Genomic DNA, 21,142 nt, shown 5'->3' on the forward strand with positions numbered 1-21,142 from the left:
CTAACTAAAATATTATGCTAAATAATTGTTCCAGTAAATTCAACGTTAGAGTAAAATGTTGGGTAAATTTTGGGTATTTTGTCACATTGGATATTTTGGCATTGGGTATTTTCTGATACCATTTATAATAATTTTTATGAATACAAAGAATAACAAGGCGGCCCGGTAATGTGCGATCGCACATAAAGTTCCGACCCCGATCATCCATAATTTTGGCATAATTGTCTACCAAATGAGGATCAGATAGAAAAAACACAAAAATTCAAGTATTTTTTCAAAAAAAAAAACTGGTGTGTGAACGAAAAGAAAGCCTCCAAAGCAAATAACTCAGTTCAGTAAAAAAATGATGCTTTAGATTGATGAGATATGCCGATATTAAGAAAGCGAGCGAAGAACAACGGAAAAATCAAACAACAACAACAAACATTAATTACATCAAATAATTTATGTCCGTTTTAAAAAAAAAATTTAATAACAAAGTCAAAATAGCGTCAGATAAAAACAAAAATAAACAAATTAACTTGTAATTCACCGGAAAAAAAATGGTTATTCACCAGTTCATGATAAAGCTTGGTAACAATTAGACAAAAAAGAACAGAAACTTTAAAGTTAGAAAATTCGCTGAATTTTTTTAAAGAAACAATTAATTTAAAAGTAATGAAAACCATTAGGAATCAACTAAAAATATCACATAGATTTACAATTACACATGCTTCTATAGAAGGGAATTAGGAACTCTTGGTATTCAATTTTTTATGCTGTTACAAAGAGAACAACATATAGACAACAAACTAAAAATCAATTAAAACTTGCCAAAAATGCATTGGAAGCCTTAAAGCCATACTTTGGCCCCCAAACTATGTCCAATTGCACCTTCGTCGAACACCGATAATGTATTATGTGGCCGCTCATTAATGAAAATAAGCCAAAACAATTAGACAAAAAAGAAAAAAATGCAAAATTATGTAAAACTTGCTTTTTTTTCGAAAAAAATTTATTTCCAAAGACATAAAAGCCATTAATTACAAAATGAATTCTCCTATTCTTCCAAAGAAAGCACTTGAGACCTGCAATTATCCAGTGTATGTCTTACATCTACAAAAAGAACGTCAAATATGACAAAAATCAAAAATTCATTTACTTTTTTTTGTGAAAAACCCGTGTGGAAGCCAGTAAAGTCATAACGAATTCTCTTAAAACTTTAGATTTTGTGACACCAATCCCTTTTGACACCTTCCGATGAAATGTATTATGTGACCTCTCATTAATGAAACTAGGTAACAATTAGACGAAAGGAAAAAAAGCAAGATTATGAAATAATTGTTTTTATCGAAAAAGTTTATTTCCAAAGACATGAGAGCCATTAATTACAAAGTGAAAAACTTGAATAGATTCGTTTATTCTTCCACAGGAAGCCCTCAAGACCTGAATTTATCCAGAACAAGTCTTACTTCTACAAAAAGAACGTCAAATATGACAAAAATCAAAAATTAATTTACTTTTTTTTTGCGAAAAACCCGTGTCGAAGCCAGTAAAGTTGTACCGAATTCTTTAAAAACATTAGATTTTGTGACACCAATCCCTTTTGACACCTTCCCATAACAAAAATAATGTCATCTTTAACATTCAATTAACGAGGCCAGGTAACAAACAGACAATAAAAGGAACAAAATTGCGAGGTCCAAATGTTTTTTTTTTCATTTTGGAAAAAAATTGTTTTCAAAGTCATGAAAGCCATTATCTATCTTCTAATATCAGAACATTGGCTAGTTTACTCTTCTAGGAAAAGCCAATAAAACCGGGTCATTGTACAGGTAATTGAATACGACTAAAAGACAAAGTAAAAACGACAGTTAAAGACAAAATTAAAGACTTCAATTAAATTCTTCGAGAAAGTACTGTCGAAGCGGTAAAGAACAACAATGTATATATTTAAGGATTTAAATTTTATCAATTGTGCCTTATTTTGAACGCGAAAAATGTGATATATGAACTGACAATAACGTGATAATTTGGCAAAACTAGAAAACAAGAAAAATGGACAATCACCTGTAAATTAAAAAAAAAATTGTGAAATCTGGTAGTATCAAAGCCAGAACACAATAACTTAAAGCTTAAAACTGCAAAAAAATCTAAAAATTTGAATTCAACAGAAAGAAGCAGCACTTTTTGATTGCCGACACTAAGCTACAAGTTGACCAAATTAAGAGAAAAATGGAGGCAAAGTTCAATAAGTCATTTTTTGTTTAAAAATCAATTAATTTAAAAGTCAAAACGACCATAGGCTTTCAAGCAATCGACTAGATAAATTAATTTTGAGCTAAATAGGAAGCCAACAGAACCTATCACTTATGAGCTTTGATTTGAAATGTTCTGTTATTTAATTAATATAAAAAAGTCGAATTTCTTTTTATAAAAAACCGACTGACGACAATTCGAATTATTTTTGGATTGTAACGGTCCAAGATTGGTACAGAACCAGTCTTGATAATGCTGATTATCTTTTAGGAATAATTAATTTTCTGAATGTCATTGATATAGATATTTTGTTAGCGAAAAAATCAAAAATAAATGCTGCGTTTTTGATAATCAACGAATAAAGTTAGCAAAAAACGGCAAAGTTTTATTTACAGAGCACTCTCAACGGAAGTTGAAGTGGACTTAGTCCCTTTTAAGTCTACAAAAATTGTGTTAGTGGTGTTTGGGTGTGCACTTCCTGCAAATTTAATCAGATTGAGCTAAAGGAAACTTATTTCGTGCTGTTTTTGATGGAAAAGTCTAAATTTTGTGAAATATTTAGCCGGAATTTGTGACAAAAAATTCAATGAAAATAGCCGACAATATATTAGTTCTTTTAACGTAAAATCAACAACATTTTCTTGAAAAATTTTATTAATTTTTATCAAAATTGGCAAAATTTTTGTCAAAAATTCCGATAAAAGGTGAATGAAATCAACGGAATTCACTCTCTATTTTCTCGCAAGTTTAAACCTCGATATCTCCCTGTCAAAAACGAAAATCAAAAAAACTTTTTAATTCCATATTCTACGCTGGACAAGCTTTCTAATGATACCAGTCTCACTCTCACATATCTACGATGAATATATCGATCGGCCAAAATTGACTGAACAAAAAAAAAACCCATTTGAGTATATAGTTCCTCCCCTCTCAAGAGGGGTCGGAACAATTAATCGGAGTTTAACAAACTAAATAGTTTTCGACTAATCAAAAAGAGATCAGAAGTGGAGCTGACCTTAATTGCATTAAGCAAACTAGCCATCTTTGAATCATTGGCAGCTCTCACTGTTTCAAACCCAGTAATCACCCCCATACTCATCTGACATAGAAAAAAGGACACTGACACCACAATCAGCGACAATGTAACTTCTCTGTCTCGCCTTGACAATGTTGAACTCTTCTGTCGCAACTTCAACACTAGTGAAATATTGGCTGCAACCACCACAACTGAGGACCCAAACACACCAATCGCAAACAGACTCAACAAATAAAGTCGCAGCTGACTCTGCGTGAACAAACTTGAATCGGTTGAGTTGAAATTGCAAACTTCTTCTTTGATTGCGTTTTCGAAGAATAGGGGAAAAGTCCAAAAGGTACAGGCTACCCAGATGAAAAAGGTGATTAACTGTGCTCTATTGGTCGTTGATGACTTGCGATACCAGAGCGGTTTGAAGAGAGCGGCTGTTTTGTCCAGGCTGGTGGCCATCGGAAGAAAAATTGCTGTAAGCAAATTGAAAACCTCCATTATTAATGAAAACTAAAAATCATCTTAATGAAATATATCTGATCACAAATGAGTTGCTCAAGTAACTTATTTACGATCCAATATACGTTATTAACATGCTTTTAAATCTGGTTTTAAGTTTGTTTTTGAATTTAAGATTTGACATGCGGACAGGGAGGGGGAAGGCGAGTGGGAGGGCGAGGAGGAGGGGGAGGGTGATGAGGAGGAGGGGTCCTGCATAAAACGGACCAAAGTCAGACGAAGTTCAGACCAAAAAGATTACATGTACAGATTACCATGTTTCATACTTGTAACAAGCACGTGCAAGTAATAAAACAGCCAGATCTATGCGGTGCTAGATTCTAGTATGCCAGATTTTTCTAACTACAGTTCCAGATTTTCAAAGTCACTCCAAAGTTGTGGCCTACATCTCGAGGCACTGCACGGTTCTCGATTAATACTAGATGTTCTCAATGACTTCATCAGAGTCAGGTTACCTACCAGAAAGCCCCTAGTCAAATTTCATCTAACTTCATATTAATTTTATACATGGTTTTCATTTAAATTGTCACAATGTCACTGTCACAACTTATTTGTCCTTCTCGGAGTCTATTTAATATAATACCAATCGCTGAGCTTTATTATTCTGTTCATCAAGATGTAGATAGCAGAGATTGAGCCTAGGTTTAGATCTCAATTTGTCGATCTATGAAAAGACAGGACAGGTGGACCAAAAGAAGATTATAAAGAGACAGTGTTTGGTCAAAATTGTTTATGAACAAATTGACGCGATCCATACCAATATCTGTTTTTTTATTTAACACAACATGTTAATGTTGGATCCAAAAATTGAAATTAATATTCCGACCAGTGATGAATCATGCGGCCAGGCAAAACCATCGCATACGACTGCTTTATGTTCTCAAAAAATTTTACTCGTGCTTACAAAATGCTTTCGCTTTTGCCTTTGACATAGTCAGCAGATGCTCCGCCGTTTGAAAACCGCTAATCATAGAAAAAACACTTATTAATAAAATCTGTATCTATTCTGTATTCTAGTCTGTATTCTATATTATCAAGCGTATATATTTTACGCCCCCAGTCACTCGTCCTAATTTTTATCGAAACCTGCTTTATAACAACACATAAATTGTAGGTGGCATAAAAACACCCATTTTGAGTCGTTTGACGCTAAGAGAATTTTGCTGCCCTACGGGGGGCTCGTGGACAACGCTTACGAACTTGTGAAATCTACTATCTATCTTTTCTAAGTAGAATTCACGTAAAATCTTTTTACCAATTTAGATGCACAATTCAAAACGTGACTTTTTAATTAGCTTTAAATAAATTTGAGTAATTAAAGCTCACAATATGAGCGTAGTTCGTTCACGCGCATGAAAATTATGATAAACTGAAAAAAATGAAAGGAGAAAACTTGAACTTTACCTTGTAAATTAAACTAATCTTAGAATTAGATTAAATAAATTTCAAAACTTTCAAAACAAGTGAAATTTAATTACCATAAATTTTAGAAATCCGGTTACTAAAAAGCTGTTAATAACAATAGCATAGATAATAATTACACTAAACTCAAATTTCAATTACTTCGATTTTAATAACCAAGCACGTAGAATGTAATTACTTAAAAATTTTCAAATATATTTACGGCGAGAACGTGAAATCTAATGACAACTTTCTGTAGGTACTCTTAAGTTTCCTTTGTTGTGAACTCCGCATCCGTTTTTTGCTTATATGATCCAAAAATGGCATTCAAATTTAAGGTAATCGTTGTTCACAAGAGTTAATTAAAGATACATGTATTAAATTTGGTTTTAAGATTCACTTACGTGTGAATGCAAATTTGCCCCATATTTTTAGGGTCAAACAACTCCTAATGCTGGGGAGGGAGCGAAACAGAAGAGATCCCAGAATCTTAAAAATTTATGTTTTTAGAAAATATATCACTAAAAAACTTCATTTTTCAGTGTGCTTAGCGATAATTAGGATTCAGTAACGGTGCGGTTTCAGTCAATATTAAGCCCTAACAAACTAAAAAATTTTCATGAGTGTTTTTTTAGGAGATCAATGTCTAAACCAAGGGAATCCTGAAACTAACCTGCATTTGTCGAAGCTGCTGTGAACCAGCTCAGACCTTGACAAAGTCTATTGTTCAAAGTCAACAGATCGATTCCCACTAAAGGCAAAAATGACTCAATAAACCCGTCCTCGAAAACAGCGATGAGATCAGAAATGGCCAAACACTTTATGAACTCTTGTCCCGATGACTTCTGAGAGAAATTTGAAGCTGTCGTGTACAAGAGTACATTACCAATCACTCCAAATAGAGCCAATGCACTAGACAGAATCTTGACTGATTCTATCTGTCCAAGTTGGTAATTGTCACCGCAAAGGGAAAGACTGTATTCGTTAGAAATATTTTCTTCAAAAATTGATGAAGGTAAATTTACGTCTGTGACCTGAAAAAGGGGTGTGCAATCTGGGTAAAACGTCCTCCCTATAATCTTCCCATATAGACGTTAAAATTGAGCGAGGTATTTTTTTATGGACAGGGGGTCTGCGAAAAGATTAATGATGGTGTATAAGCCGTAATAACCAGTGCTCAGTTGACTTGATTTGAAACTATCACAACCGAACATGGGATTAATTTATCCACTTAATCATGACAAAACATGCCTTTAATGTCGACTGCTAATTGGCGGGATGAAATGATAGAGGTGTGAAATGATGGAGGGGTTAAATGATAGAGCGGTGCATAAATCGGGGTTAAATGATAAGGGGTTAAATGAATAGGGGTGAAATGATGTAGAACCAGTTTAATGATGTCAAAACCAGTTTAATGATGTAAAAACAGTGTTCAGATACTGTAAAATAGCATCTCCACTGCTGTTATATCTGGTACTATTGAACCTACTTTATCCTGTGGGCAGCCTATTTCATCTCAAAGAAATATAAATCCCGGGTCGAGGTGTCACCGCTAAAAATCGCTAAAAGATGTAAGATTTGCGGTGAATTTGAGTAAAAGTGTAAGATTTGCGTTCAATGCGATGAATGCGGTGAAAAAAAAACTTTTAAGGGGTGAAAAATTTTTTTTCAGCGCTTAAGCGGTCAAAGAAAATTTTTCACCGCTACAAGCAAGATGCGGTGAAATAAAATTTTTCACCGCTACCACCAGAATGCGGTGAAAAAAAATTTTTCACCGCTACCAGCAGAATACGGTGAAAAAAAATTTTTCACCGCTAAAATCGCAAATCTTACAATTATTCACCGCGCTAATTTCAACGCTTATCTTATATTCACAGGAAATATCATTCAAGTAGGTGACAGATGGCGCAGTGGATTACGAAGTTGCTCACATGCATGAGGTAGAGGTTCGAACCCTTGTACGGCAGTTTCTGTTTTGTAAGAATTCCGGTTAATGCGGTGAAAAAAATTTTTCACCGCAAAATTCAACGCTATTCTTACAAAAATTCACCGCTTTCAGCGCATTCAACGCTAAAAGATGCGGGCGCTTTGCGGTGAAAAAAGTTTTTTTTCACCGCTATTCACCGCTAATCTTACATTATTTTTTGTCAAAACCTCGACCCGGGTATTTTGTGTTGAGATCCAGTATCCTGAAATGTGTTCTCAGGTTATTTCAGTACCTGAGAACACATTTCAGGATACTGGATCTTTGGATCTTAACACAAAATATTTATATTTCTTTGAGATGAAATAGGCTGCCAACGGATCGACAGGATGAAGTAGGTTAGGGCAGCTCCACTCTTCTATCTCTTAGGCGGGAAAATTCTGAGGTTACAGTAATCAATTTTTGTTTTGCATAGACTTCGAAGTTCAAAAGATTGAAAGGTAAACTTAATCTTGGCGTAGCACGGTTTTAGAGGGTAATCTATAATATAGGGTTTAATAGAGGTAGATCTATTGGTGCTTAGTTAGCTCCCATTAGACTTTTGGAAAATTGTTGTTGATGACGCCTTTTTACTGTTTTTTGATGAGTTGGCAAAAACTTTCTGTAAAACATGTTGCTTTTATTTTTTTTCACGTCCTGATTCAAATCATTTGTTTTCAATCATTTAGCATATTTCTCATGAATTTTTTTTTGTGTATAGTCAATTATATTGTTTTTATGATTATACATTATGGAGAACAGGAATTTTCAAACCGTCCGTTGCCGCTAATTAGTTCTCAAATTTGTCAGTTTCGGCTCCCCATGCAATTATTAGTTTAATTTAATTTAAATTGCTGAAAATCTACTCTTTTTCCTGATTCAAAGCATGGGGCATTGGTACAATGTATTGTAATTGATGTTACATCATATCAAATTTGTTAACATCAATTTGAAAAAAATCGGACGGGTTTTTATTTAGAACTATTGCTTATTTTCATTCAAAGTGTAGCAGTAGAAATACTCGATGTACTCCTCCAACCAATCAGAGACTAAGAAGACACCATTCTCTTTTATATAGCGCTAACTCCACTGACTGAAGTCAGTATATTAGAGTAGTTGCACGATGTGTATAACTCTGACTCCGGTGTTAACTCTTTTATGCATCCTTATAATTGAAGTATACATTCAGTGTTTTATAGAGTCGGTCAGTCTTAGAAATATATGTAAGCCTACTTCGCGCGCAGAAATAAGTAGCCCTAGTTCTATATACCTTAAGGCTGTAAAAGGAGCCAACTTTGGGTCTGCCTTAAAAAAATAGGAAATACAGAAGCACTTCGTATAATGAGATTTAAACTAAATTTGCGTTTCTGAAAAAAATTTTTATCCTTGTCTAACTCTCTTTTGAAGTTGAAGCCCACACTATCTGAAGTAAAAGAGGGGCAACAGTGTCATTAAGGATGGCCCTGGAATTTTATGAGGAAGTAAAAAAATTTGCTCTAATTTCTAAAAATACGATTTATAGGAGGTTTTTAATTAAACATTTATCATAGGTGCTTCAGTTGACTTTTTAAAGATCACTCTTCCCATTCCCATCTGTTCACCCATGTCCTTTGTTCATAGTTTAATGGAGACCAAAATTTTCTGGTTAAAAACACCACCCAACAAGTGTTTGACACATAAACGCTATAGTCAAAATAGAATTTGTTTGTAACTAACTTTCCTTTAATGAATCAGAGGATATATGTTTTCATAGCAGCTTACCCTCTTATGCCCCATTCTGCAATTCCATCAATCAACAGTTTTCACATTTTCCCAAGTGAATTACCTCATCATAGAAATCAGGGGGTTGGGGGGGTCATTTGCAGAGTGAAAATGGACCCCATCGATCGCAGAAAACCCTATACAAAATATATATGGGGGAGACTACCCATTACAAGTGGAGTTCAGCTAGCCTATTCATGCAGTCAAAGTCAATTTTTTCACCATTTCACATGTAGAAACGCTAAACGTACCAGTCACTAAAAGGTCAAAATGACCGTATGTGTTTTGGCCAATTTCTCGAAAACGGCTGACAGAAACAAAACGCTATTTACAGAGATTCAAGTACGGCTCATTTTGAGTTCAAATCAACAGACAGATCAAAAATCGGATCACTCTATGTGGAGAAATTCTAACATGAACGTACCGTACCAAAAGACAAAATTGACCTAGCCCGACTGACGTTTCGCTAAACACCATATGAAGCACCATGTCTTCGGAACACCATGCGCCAAATATATATGGGGAGACTCTCCAGTAAACCAGAAATCTAAAATACTAATATTCGCCGTTTAATTCAACACATAACAAGTTTAATATCGTATTTCGTATTCATGGTAGTATTTCACTCCCCAGGAGGTCAAACTGGTGCCAATTTTCGTGGCCAATCGAGAAATTGGCCACGAAAATTGGCCCCAGTTTGACCTCCTGAGGAGTGAAAACGGCAGAACAAAAACAAACCCCTTTAGTACCGCTTGTAGCACTGCTTGAGATACGCATCATATTGAAAAAAGAGTACAATTGGTCCACTCTAGAAGAAGTTATAGCATAAAATGTGTACCCTGCCAAATGACCAAAAAAACGAGTTGACCTGACTTCAGAGCCAAATTTCACTGTATCAATTCCGTAAAATGCTAGGAAAATTATATATGGGGAAAATCCCCACTAACAGAGGATTCTAAAACACTAGCAATTATTCCGCAAAAAGTTAGTTTTGTTGTAACGAAATTTGGGTCACCCAGAATAGCCCGAAAATTCGAAATTTTTCAAGATTAAACATTAATAACTTTTTGATTACGTCGATTTGAGAAACCAATCACACATTGCAAGCAAAAGGGGTTTAGTGCCAACAAAATGCAACTACTCCCGTTTCATTTGGTTAGTACTTTAGAAGATATTAACAAAATACTATTCTATACCCCATTTTTTGGGCCATTAGCGAAGCCCAAAATCTCAGGAACCGACGTAAAACAAAGTGAAACAGCGTTCCTGGCGTACTTGTGGGTGTTATTCTGGTCGAATCTGACGTTTTAGGTCACGGAAAACCTTCATGGTGAGGTGGGAAAAATTTCCCACCTCACCATGAAGGCTTTGATGTTTTGTGTGTTTTGACATAAAACAACATACACAGAATTTTGATGAAATCGTGAAAAAAGAAAAATTGTTGAAATAACCCCATTATTTGATACAATTAGCTTCAACAACTTAAATAGTGTCTATAATACACAAAACGCACGCCGAAAAACTTGTTAAATTGTGCAAAACACCACTCAGCCATAAAATTTGAGAAAAGATTTTGTTTTTCCGTTTTCATCCTTGAATAACTGTTCTGCAGAATAATTTCAGGAATATGACTAGCCATTCCAGGTAAGAACGTCTTAACAGCAACAGATTATGCCAAAAATTCTTGTTTTGGTCAAAAACTGAATGAGAATTTTGAAAAAGTACAAAACATTAAGTTCCTTTCTCAATGTGATAAAACAAGTTCTTTCCTCCGCAAACGCAGATTTTGCTGGTTATCTGTTGAAATGTTCTTATTTACCTGGTTTTCTTTTCTTTGAAGGCTGTGAATGAAGTAAAAGATCAAAATAAATCGAAAGAAAATGTTAATTCTGAAACATTCAACGCCTTCAACAGTCCGTAACAAAATTGCTAATTGTTTTCAGAAAATATATATGCATTCTTTGTCATTTCAAGACGAAATATTGTTCGATTTCCCTTTAGCTCAAGATAAGAAAATTCTTCGTATGGAGACAATGAGACTTAATTGATAAAACAAAGGGCACTTGAATGAAGAGTCCAAGAAACTAAAAAAGGAACGAACAACTTTAAAAAAATTGTTTTTAATTCTTTTTTGAAAGGAACAAGACTGCAAACCTAATGACTTTGAAATTAATTCAAATTTGATCAGCGCAATTGGGTGCTGTGGGACTGTTTTTTGTCTTTGTGTAACAAAAACACTAATTAGTTAATTTTTTAATCGAAAAGCTTCTTTGATCCACTTTACCCTCACTTGTTTAAAGACCTTCACATATCACAATTCTTTCAATGTGTGTGCCGTAATAAAAAAAATGAACAGAAGCGAGTGAAAACCATTGATTTTGTGTTTCAAAGGTATTTTTATTGATACTGGACCAACAGAAACGGATTCGAGAATCCTAGGACAAAAAGATTGCCTAAATAGGAAATTTCTTGAAGAGAGCATTTTAAAAACATAATTTTGAGGAAAAGAGCAATCACTACATTCTGATCGGTGAAAACGACTCTCATGCAAATCAAATTTCAGCAAGACTGTATGTCATATAACTGCAATTAGCGAGAGCAGAGGACAAACGCCTCCAAAATATTTTTCTAACAAATAATAAAAGAAATCGCCTGATATTAAAGTTACAATTCTACAGTTCTACTTGATAACTTAATTTCTTGTTTTTTCAATGCAATGGATGTGCCTTGTGATTGTTTTTTGCTAATTGTAAAACCGAAAACATGTATTAGTTGATTTTATACCAAAAAAGGTCTTTGATCCACTTTAACCACAATTGTTTAAAGACTATCACCGATCATAGTTTTTTGATGTTTTGTGCCGCAATCCATAAAAAATCGGGTAGAGGTGATTTAAAAAACGTTTTTTGGGGTTTGAAATAAATTTTTATTGATATATGACCAACAGAAGCGGACTCGAGAATCGGAGGACAAAAACTGTTGCTTAAATAAAGAAAATCTTGAAGAGTGCGACTCAAAAACATAATGTTGAGGAAAAGAGCAATTAATACATTCTGATGGCTATTTACTACTCTCGTTCAAATCCAATATTCAGTTTAGCAAGGCCATAGGTTAAATAACTCCTATTAGCGAGAGCAGGGGACAAACGACTTCAAAATATTTTTTTAAGAAATAATAAAAGTAATCGCCTGATATTAAAGTGACAGTTCTACAGTTCTACTTGATAATTTATATTCGTGTTTTGTCATTGAAATTAATGTGCCCTGTGATATCTTTTTTGCTAATTGTAAATCTCAAAACCTGTTTTAATTGATTCAAAAAATTCCTTTAAGAAATAGTAAAAGTAATCGCCTGATGTTAAAGTAACAATTCTACAGTTCTACTTGATAAATTATATTCGTGTTTTGTCATTGAAATTAATGTGCCCTGTAATTGTTTTTTGCTAATGGTAAATCCCAAACATGTTTTAATTGATTTTATACCGAAAAGCGTCATTGATCCATTTTACCCTCATTTTTTTAAAGACTATCACCTTTCATAGTTTTTTGGTGTTTTGTGCCGAAATCCAAAAAAAAAAGTTGGGTTAAAGTGATTTAAAAAACATTCTTCTGGGGTTTGAATTGTATTTTTATTGATATATGACCAACAGAAGCGGATTCGAGAAGGACAAAAAGACTTGCTTAAATAATAAAAGAAATCGCCTGATACTGAAGTTACAATTCTACAGTTCTACGTGATAAACTAATTTCATGTTTTGTCACTGAAAGGGATGTGCCATGTGATTGTTGTCTGCTAATTGTACAACCAAAAACGTGTGTTAGTTGATTTTATACCAAAAAGCGTCTTTGATCCACTTTAACCTCACTTGTTTAAAGACTATCACCGATCATAGTTTTTTGATGTTTTGTGCCGCAATCCATAAAAAATCGGGTAGAGGTGATTTAAAAAACGTTTTTTGGGATTTGAAATAAATTTTTATTGATATATGACCAACAGAAGCGGACTCGAGAATCGGAGGACAAAAACTGTTGCTTAAATAAAGAAAATCTTGAAGAGTGCGACTCAAAAACATAATGTTGAGGAAAAGAGCAATTAATACATTCTCATGGCTATTTACTCCTCTCGTTCAATTCCAATATTCAGTTTAGCAAGGCCATAGGTTAAATAACTCCTATTAGCGAGAGCAGGGGACAAACGACTTCAAAATATTTTTTTAAGAAATAATAAAAGTAATCGCCTGATATTAAAGTGACAGTTCTACAGTTCTACTTGATAATTTATATTCGTGTTTTGTCATTGAAATTAATGTGCCCTGTGATATCTTTTTTGCTAATTGTAAATCTCAAAACCTGTTTTAATTGATTCAAAAAATTCCTTTAAGAAATAGTAAAAGTAATCGCCTGATGTTAAAGTAACAATTCTACAGTTCTACTTGATAATTTATATTCGTGTTTTGTCATTGAAATTAATGTGCCCTGTAATTGTTTTTTGCTAATGGTAAATCCCAAACATGTTTTAATTGATTTTATACCGAAAAGCGTCATTGATCCATTTTACCCTCATTTTTTAAAGACTATCACCTTTCATAGTTTTTTGGTGTTTTGTGCCGCAATCCAAAAAAAAGTTGGGTTAAAGTGATTTAAAAAACATTCTTCTGGGGTTTGAATTGTATTTTTATTGATATATGACCAACAGAAGCGGATTCGAGAAGGACAAAAAGACTTGCTTAAATAATAAAAGAAATCGCCTGATACTGAAGTTACAATTCTACAGTTCTACGTGATAAATTAATTTCGTGTTTTGTCACTGAAATGGATGTGCCATGTGATTGTTGTCTGCTAATTGTACAACCAAAAACGTGTGTTAGTTGATTTTATACCAAAAAGCGTCTTTGATCCACTTTAACCTCACTTGTTTAAAGACTATCACCGATCATAGTTTTTTGATGTTTTGTGCCGCAATCCATAAAAAATCGGGTAGAGGTGATTTAAAAAACGTTTTTTGGGATTTGAAATAAATTTTTATTGATATATGACCAACAGAAGCGGACTCGAGAATCGGAGGACAAAAACTGTTGCTTAAATAAAGAAAATCTTGAAGAGTGCGACTCAAAAACATAATGTTGAGGAAAAGAGCAATTAATACATTCTCATGGCTATTTACTCCTCTCGTTCAATTCCAATATTCAGTTTAGCAAGGCCATAGGTTAAATAACTCCTATTAGCGAGAGCAGGGGACAAACGACTTCAAAATATTTTTTTAAGAAATAATAAAAGTAATCGCCTGATATTAAAGTGACAGTTCTACAGTTCTACTTGATAATTTATATTCGTGTTTTGTCATTGAAATTAATGTGCCCTGTGATATCTTTTTTGCTAATTGTAAATCTCAAAACCTGTTTTAATTGATTCAAAAAATTCCTTTAAGAAATAGTAAAAGTAATCGCCTGATGTTAAAGTAACAATTCTACAGTTCTACTTGATAATTTATATTCGTGTTTTGTCATTGAAATTAATGTGCCCTGTAATTGTTTTTTGCTAATGGTAAATCCCAAACATGTTTTAATTGATTTTATACCGAAAAGCGTCATTGATCCATTTTACCCTCATTTTTTAAAGACTATCACCTTTCATAGTTTTTTGGTGTTTTGTGCCGCAATCCAAAAAAAAGTTGGGTTAAAGTGATTTAAAAAACATTCTTCTGGGGTTTGAATTGTATTTTTATTGATATATGACCAACAGAAGCGGATTCGAGAAGGACAAAAAGACTTGCTTAAATAATAAAAGAAATCGCCTGATACTGAAGTTACAATTCTACAGTTCTACGTGATAAATTAATTTCGTGTTTTGTCACTGAAATGGATGTGCCATGTGATTGTTGTCTGCTAATTGTACAACCAAAAACGTGTGTTAGTTGATTTTATACCAAAAAGCGTCTTTGATCCACTTTAACCTCACTTGTTTAAAGACTATCACCGATCATAGTTTTTTGATGTTTTGTGCCGCAATCCATAAAAAAATTGGGTTGAGGTGATTTAAAAAACATTTTTGGAGGTTTCGATTTAAATTTTTATTGATATATGACCAACAGAAGTGGACTCGAGAATCGGAGGACAAAAAGGCTTGCTTAAATAAGAAAAATCTTGAAGAGGGCGATTCAAAAACATAATGTTGAGGAAAAAAGCAATTACTACATTCTGATCACTATTTACTTCTCCCATTCAAATCAATTTTAAGTTTAGCAAGTCCATAGGTTAAATAACTGCTATTAGCGAGAGCAGGGGACAAGCGACTTCAAACTTTTTTTCTATGAAATAATAAAAGAAATCGCCTGATATTAAAGTTACAATTCTACCGTTCTACTTGATAATTTAATTTCGTGTTTTTTCATTGAAATGGACGTGCCCTGAGATTTTTTTGGGTAATTGTATTTCCGAAAACATGTATTAGTTGATTTTATGCCAAAAAGCGTCTTTGATCCATTTTACCCTAAATTGTTTAAGGCTATCACCTTTCATAATTTTTTGGTGTTTTGTGCTGCAATCCAAAAAAAAAATTGGATGAATCGATTTGAGGTTTAAAAACATTTTTTGTGGTTGTGAATTGTATTTTTATTGATATATGGCAAACAGAATTGGATTCGAGATTCCGAGGACAAAAAGATTGCCCAAATAAGAATTTTCTTGGAGAGAGCATTTTAATAACATAATGACGAGGAAAAGAGCAATCACTACATTCTGATCGGTAAATATGACTCTCATGCAAATCAAATATTAATTTCAGCAAGATTGTATGTCATATAATTGCATTTAGTGAGAGCAGAGGTCAAACGACTCCAAAATAATTCTCTAAGAAATAACAAAAGAAATCGCCTGATATTAAAGTTACAATTCTACAGTACTACTTGATAACTTAATTTCGTGTTTTGTCATTGAAATGGAGGTGCCCTGTGATTGTTTTTCGCTAATTGGAAAACCGAAAACATGTATTAGTTGATTTTATATCAAAAAGGGGTCTTTGATCCACTTTAACCTCACTTGTTTAAGGACTATCATCTTTCATAGTTTTTTGATGTTTTGTGCCGCAATCCATAAAAAATTGGGTTGAGGTGATTTAGAAAACATTTTTTGGGCGCTTCAATTCAATTTTTATTGATATATGACCAACAGAAGCGGAATCGAGAATAGGAGGACAAAAACTCTTGCTTAAATAATAAAAATCTTGAAGAGTGCGATTCAAAAACATAAAGTTGAGGAAAAGAGCAATTAATACATTCTGATGGCTATTTACTCCTCTCATTCAAAACCAATATTAAATTTAGCAAGGCCATACGTCAAATAACTGCAATTAGTAAGAGCAGGGGCAAACGACTTCAAAATATTTTTCAAAGAAACATAAAAAGTAATCGCCTGATATTAAAGTAACAAATCTAGTTCTACTTGATAATATAACTTCGTGTTTTCTCATTGAAATTGATGTTCCCTGTGATTGTTTTTTGCTAATTGTAAATCCGAAAACATGTATTAGTTGATTTCATACAGAAAAGCGTCTTTGATCCTTTTCTCTTGTTTATAGACTATCACTTTCATAATTTTTTAATGTTTTGTGCCACAATCCGTAAGAAATTTGGTTGAAGTGATTTAAAAAACATCGATTGGTGGTTTGAATTGTATTTTTATTGATATATGACCAACAGAAGCGGACTCGAGAATCGGAGGACAAAAACTCTTGCTTAAATAATAAAAATCTTGAAGAGTGCGATTCAAAAACATAATGTTGAGGAAAAGAGCAATTACTACATTCTGATCGCTATTTACTCCTCTCATTCAAGTCGAATACTAAGTTTAGCAAGACCATATGTCAAATAACTGCAATTAGTGAGAGCAGGGGCAAACGACTTCAAAATATTTTCCTAAGAAATATAAAAAGTAATCGCCTGATATTAAAGTAACAATTCTACAGTTCTACTTGATAATTTAATTTCACGTTTTCTCAATGAAATTGATGTTCCCTGTGATTTTTTTTGCTAATTGTAAATCCGAAAACATGTGTTAGTTGATTTTATACCGAAAAGCGTCTTTGATCCATTTTACAGTCACTTGTTTATAGACTATCACTTTCAAAATTTTTTGATGTTTTGTGCCGCAATCCGTAAGAAACTGGGTTGAAGTGATTTTAAAAAAATCTTTTGGTGGTTTGAATTGTGTTTTTATTGATATATGACTAGCAGAAGCAGATTCGAGAATCCGAGGACGAAAAGGCTTTCTTAAATAAGAAAAATTTTGCAGAGTGCATTTTAAAAACATAATGTTGAGGAAAAGAGCAATTACTAAATTCTAATCGCTATTTGCTCCTCTCATTTAAATCAAATATTAAGTTTAATAGGGCTATAGTTCAAATAACTGCAATTAACGAGAGCAGTGGGCAAACGACTTCAAAAAATTTTTCTAAGAAATAATAAAAGTAATCGCCTGATAATAAAGTAACAATTCTACAGTTCTACTTGATAAAATAATTTCTCTTTTTGCCATTCAAATGTATGTGCCCTGTGATTGTTTTTTGCTAATTGTAAATCCGAAAACATGTATTAGTTGATTTTATAGCGAAAAGCGTCTTTGATCCATTTTACCGTCACTTGTTTATAGACTATCACTTTCAAAATTTTTTGATGTTTTGAGCCGCAATCCGTAAGAAACTGGGTTGAAGTGATTTTAAAAAATCTTTTGGTGGTTTGAATTTTGTTTTTTTGATATATGACCAACAGTAGCGGACTCGAGAATCGGAGGACAAAAACTCTTGCTTAAATAATAAAAATCTTGAAGAGTGCGATTCAAAAACATAATGTTGAGGAAAAGAGCAATTAATACATTTTGATGGCTATTTACTCCTCTCATTCAAAACGAATATTAAGTTTAGCAAGAACATACGTCAACTAACTGCAATTAGTAAGAGCTGGGGCCAACGACTTCAAAATATTTTTCAAAGAAATATAAAAAGTAATTGCCTGATATTAAAGTAACAAATCTACAGTTCTACTTGATAATATAATTTCGTGTTTTCTCATTGAAATTGATATTCCCTGTGATTGCTTTTTGCTAATTGTAAATCCGAAAACATGTGTTAGTTGATTTTATACCGAAAAGCGTCTTTGATCCATTTTACCGTCACTTGTTTATAGACTATCACTTTCATAATTTTTTGATGTTTTGTGCCGCAATCCGTAAGAAACTGGGTTGAAGTGATTTAAATAAATTCCTTTGGTGGTTTGAATTGTGTTTTTATTGATATATGACTAACAGAAGCAGATTCGAGAATCCGAGGACAAAAAGGCTTTCTTAAATAAGAAAAATCTTGCAGAGTGCATTTTAAAAAACATAATGCTGAGGAAAAGAGCAATTACTCTATTTTAATCCCTATTTGCTCCTCGCATTTAAATCAAATATCAAATTTAATAAGGCCATAGGTCAAATAACTGCAATTAACGAGAGCAGGGGCCAAACGACTTCAAAATTTTTTTTAAGAAATAATAAAAGTAATCGCCTGGTAATAAAATAATAATTCTACAGTTCTACTTGATAATTTAATTTCGTGTTTTCTCATTGAATTGGATGTGCCTTGTAATTGTTTTTTGCTAATTGTAAATCCGAAAACATGTTTTTGTCAATTTTATACCGAAAAGCGTCTTTGATTCATTTTACCCTCACTTGTTTAAACTAGTTTCTTGGAGAGAGCATTTTAATAACATAATGACGAGGAAAAGAGCAATCACTACATTCTGATCGGTAAATATGACTCTCATGCAAATCAAATATTAATTTCAGCAAGGTTGTATGTCATATAAATGCAATTAGTGAGAGCAGAGGTCAAACGACTCCAAAATAATTCTCTAAGAAATAACAAAATAAATCGCCTGATATTAAAGTTACAATTCTACAGTACTACTTGATAACTGTTTCGTGTTTTGTCATTGAAATGGATGTGCCTTGTGATTGTTTTTCGCTAATTGGAAAACCGAAAACATGTATTAGTTGATTTTATATCAAAAAGGGTCTTTGATCCACTTTAACCGCACTTGTTTAAGGACTATCATCTTTCATAGTTTTTTGATGTTTTGTGCCGCAATCCATAAATAATTGGGTTGAGGTGATTTAGAAAACATTTTTTTGGGCGCTTCAATTCAATTTTTATTGATATATGACCAACAGAAATGGACTCGAGAATCGGAGGACAAAAAGGCTTGCTTAAATAATAAAAATCTTGAAGAGTGCGATTCAAAAACATAATGTTGAGGAAAAGAGCAATTACTACATTCTGATCGCTATTTACTCCTCTCATTCAAGTCAAATACTAAATTTAGCAAGACCATATGTCAAATAACTGCAATTAGTGAGAGCAGGGGCAAACGACTCCAAAATAATTCTCTAAGAAATAACAAAATAAATCGCCTGATATTAAAGTTACAATTCTACAGTACTACTTGATAACTGTTTCGTGTTTTGTCATTGAAATGGATGTGCCCTGTGATTGTTTTTCGCTAATTGGAAAACCGAAAACATGTATTAGTTGATTTTATATCAAAGAGGGTCTTTGATCCACTTTAACCGCACTTGTTTAAGGACTATCATCTTTCATAGTTTTTTGATGTTTTGTGCCGCAATCCATAAATAATTGGGTTGAGGTGATTTAGAAAACATTTTTTTGGGCGCTTCAATTCAATTTTTATTGATATATGACCAACAGAAGTGGACTCGAGAATCGGAGGACAAAAAGGCTTGCTTAAATAATAAAAATCTTGAAGAGTGCGATTCAAAAACATAATGTTGAGGAAAAGAGCAATTACTACATTCTGATCGCTATTTACTCCTCTCATTCAAGTCAAATACTAAATTTAGCAAGACCATATGTCAAATAACTGCAATTAGTTTGAGCAGGGGCAAACGACTTCAAAATATTTTCCTAAGAAATATAAAAAGTAATCGCCTGACATTAAAGTAACAATTCTACAGTTCTACTTGATATTTTAATTTCGCGTTTTCTCAATGAAATTGAAGTTCCTTGTGATTTTTTTTCTAATTGTAAATCCGAAAACATGTGTTAGTTGATTTTATTCCGAAAAGCGTCTTTGATCCATTTTACCGTCACTTGTTTATAGACTATCGCTTTCAAAATTTTTTGATGTTTTGTGCCGCAATTTGTAAGAAAATGGGTTGAATGGATTTTAAAAAAATGTTTTGGTGGTTTGAATTGTGTTTTTTTGATATATGACTAACAGAAGCAGATTCGAGAATCCGAGGACAAAAGTCTTTCTTAAATAAGAAAAATCTTGCAGAGTGCATTTTAAAAACATAATGTTGAGGAAAAGAGCAATTACTAAATTCTGATCGTTATTTGCTCCTCTCATTTAAATCAAATATTAAGTTTAATAGGGCTATAGTTCAAATAACTGCAATTAACGAGAGCAGTGGGCAAACGACTTCAAAAAATTTTTCTAAGAATTAATAAAGGTAATCGCCTGATAATAAAGTAACAATTCTACAGTTCTACTTGATAAAATAATTTCTCTTTTTGCCATTCAAATGAATGTGCCTTGTGATTGTTTTTTGCTAATTGTAAATCCGAAAACATTTATTAGTTGATTTTAGATCAACAAAGGTCTTTGATCCACTTTAACGTCTTGTTTAAGGACTATCACCTTTCATAGTTTTTTTGATGTTTTGTGCCGCAATCCAACAAAAATTGGATTGAGGTGATTTAAAAAACATTTTTTGGGGGGATTTTAATTAAATTTGTATTGATATATGACCAACAGAAGCGGACTCGAGAATCGGAGGACAAAAACTCTTGCTTAAATAATAAAAATCTTGAAGAGTGCGATTCAAAAACATAATGACGAGGAAAAGAGCAATCACTACATTCTGATCGGTAAATATGACTCTCATGCAAATCAAATATTTATTTCAGCAAGGTTGTATGTCATATAAATGCAATTAGTGAGAGCAGAGGTCAAACGACTCCAAAATAATTCTCTAAGAAATAACAAAATAAATCGCCTGATATTAAAGTTACAATTCTACAGTACTACTTGATAACTGTTTCGTGTTTTGTCATTGAAATGGATGTGCCCTGTGATTGTTTTTCGCTAATTGGAAAACCGAAAACATGTATTAGTTGATTTTATATCAAAAAGGGTCTTGATCCACTTTAACCGCACTTGTTTAAGGACTATCATCTTTC

General features: G+C 33.0%; 1 protein-coding gene across 1 annotated transcript in view; it reads right to left on the bottom strand.

Annotated features, from left to right (window-relative positions):
* Nucleotides 1-21,142, bottom strand: part of LOC142356573 (uncharacterized) — a 32,544-nt gene that overhangs the window by 7,965 nt on the left and 3,437 nt on the right. The window contains exons 2-3 of the mRNA XM_075408694.1: nt 5,859-6,219; nt 3,254-3,738 (exon numbers count right to left, since the gene is read on the bottom strand). Of these exons, the coding sequence (XP_075264809.1) occupies nt 3,254-3,738; nt 5,859-6,219 (846 nt within the window). The remainder of the gene's footprint in view (nt 1-3,253; nt 3,739-5,858; nt 6,220-21,142) is intronic.

The sequence above is a fragment of the Convolutriloba macropyga genome, chromosome 1 (genome assembly GCF_964194025.1).
Source record: "Convolutriloba macropyga chromosome 1, txConMacr16.3, whole genome shotgun sequence".
In the NCBI taxonomy this organism is placed as follows: domain Eukaryota; kingdom Metazoa; phylum Xenacoelomorpha; order Acoela; family Convolutidae; genus Convolutriloba; species Convolutriloba macropyga.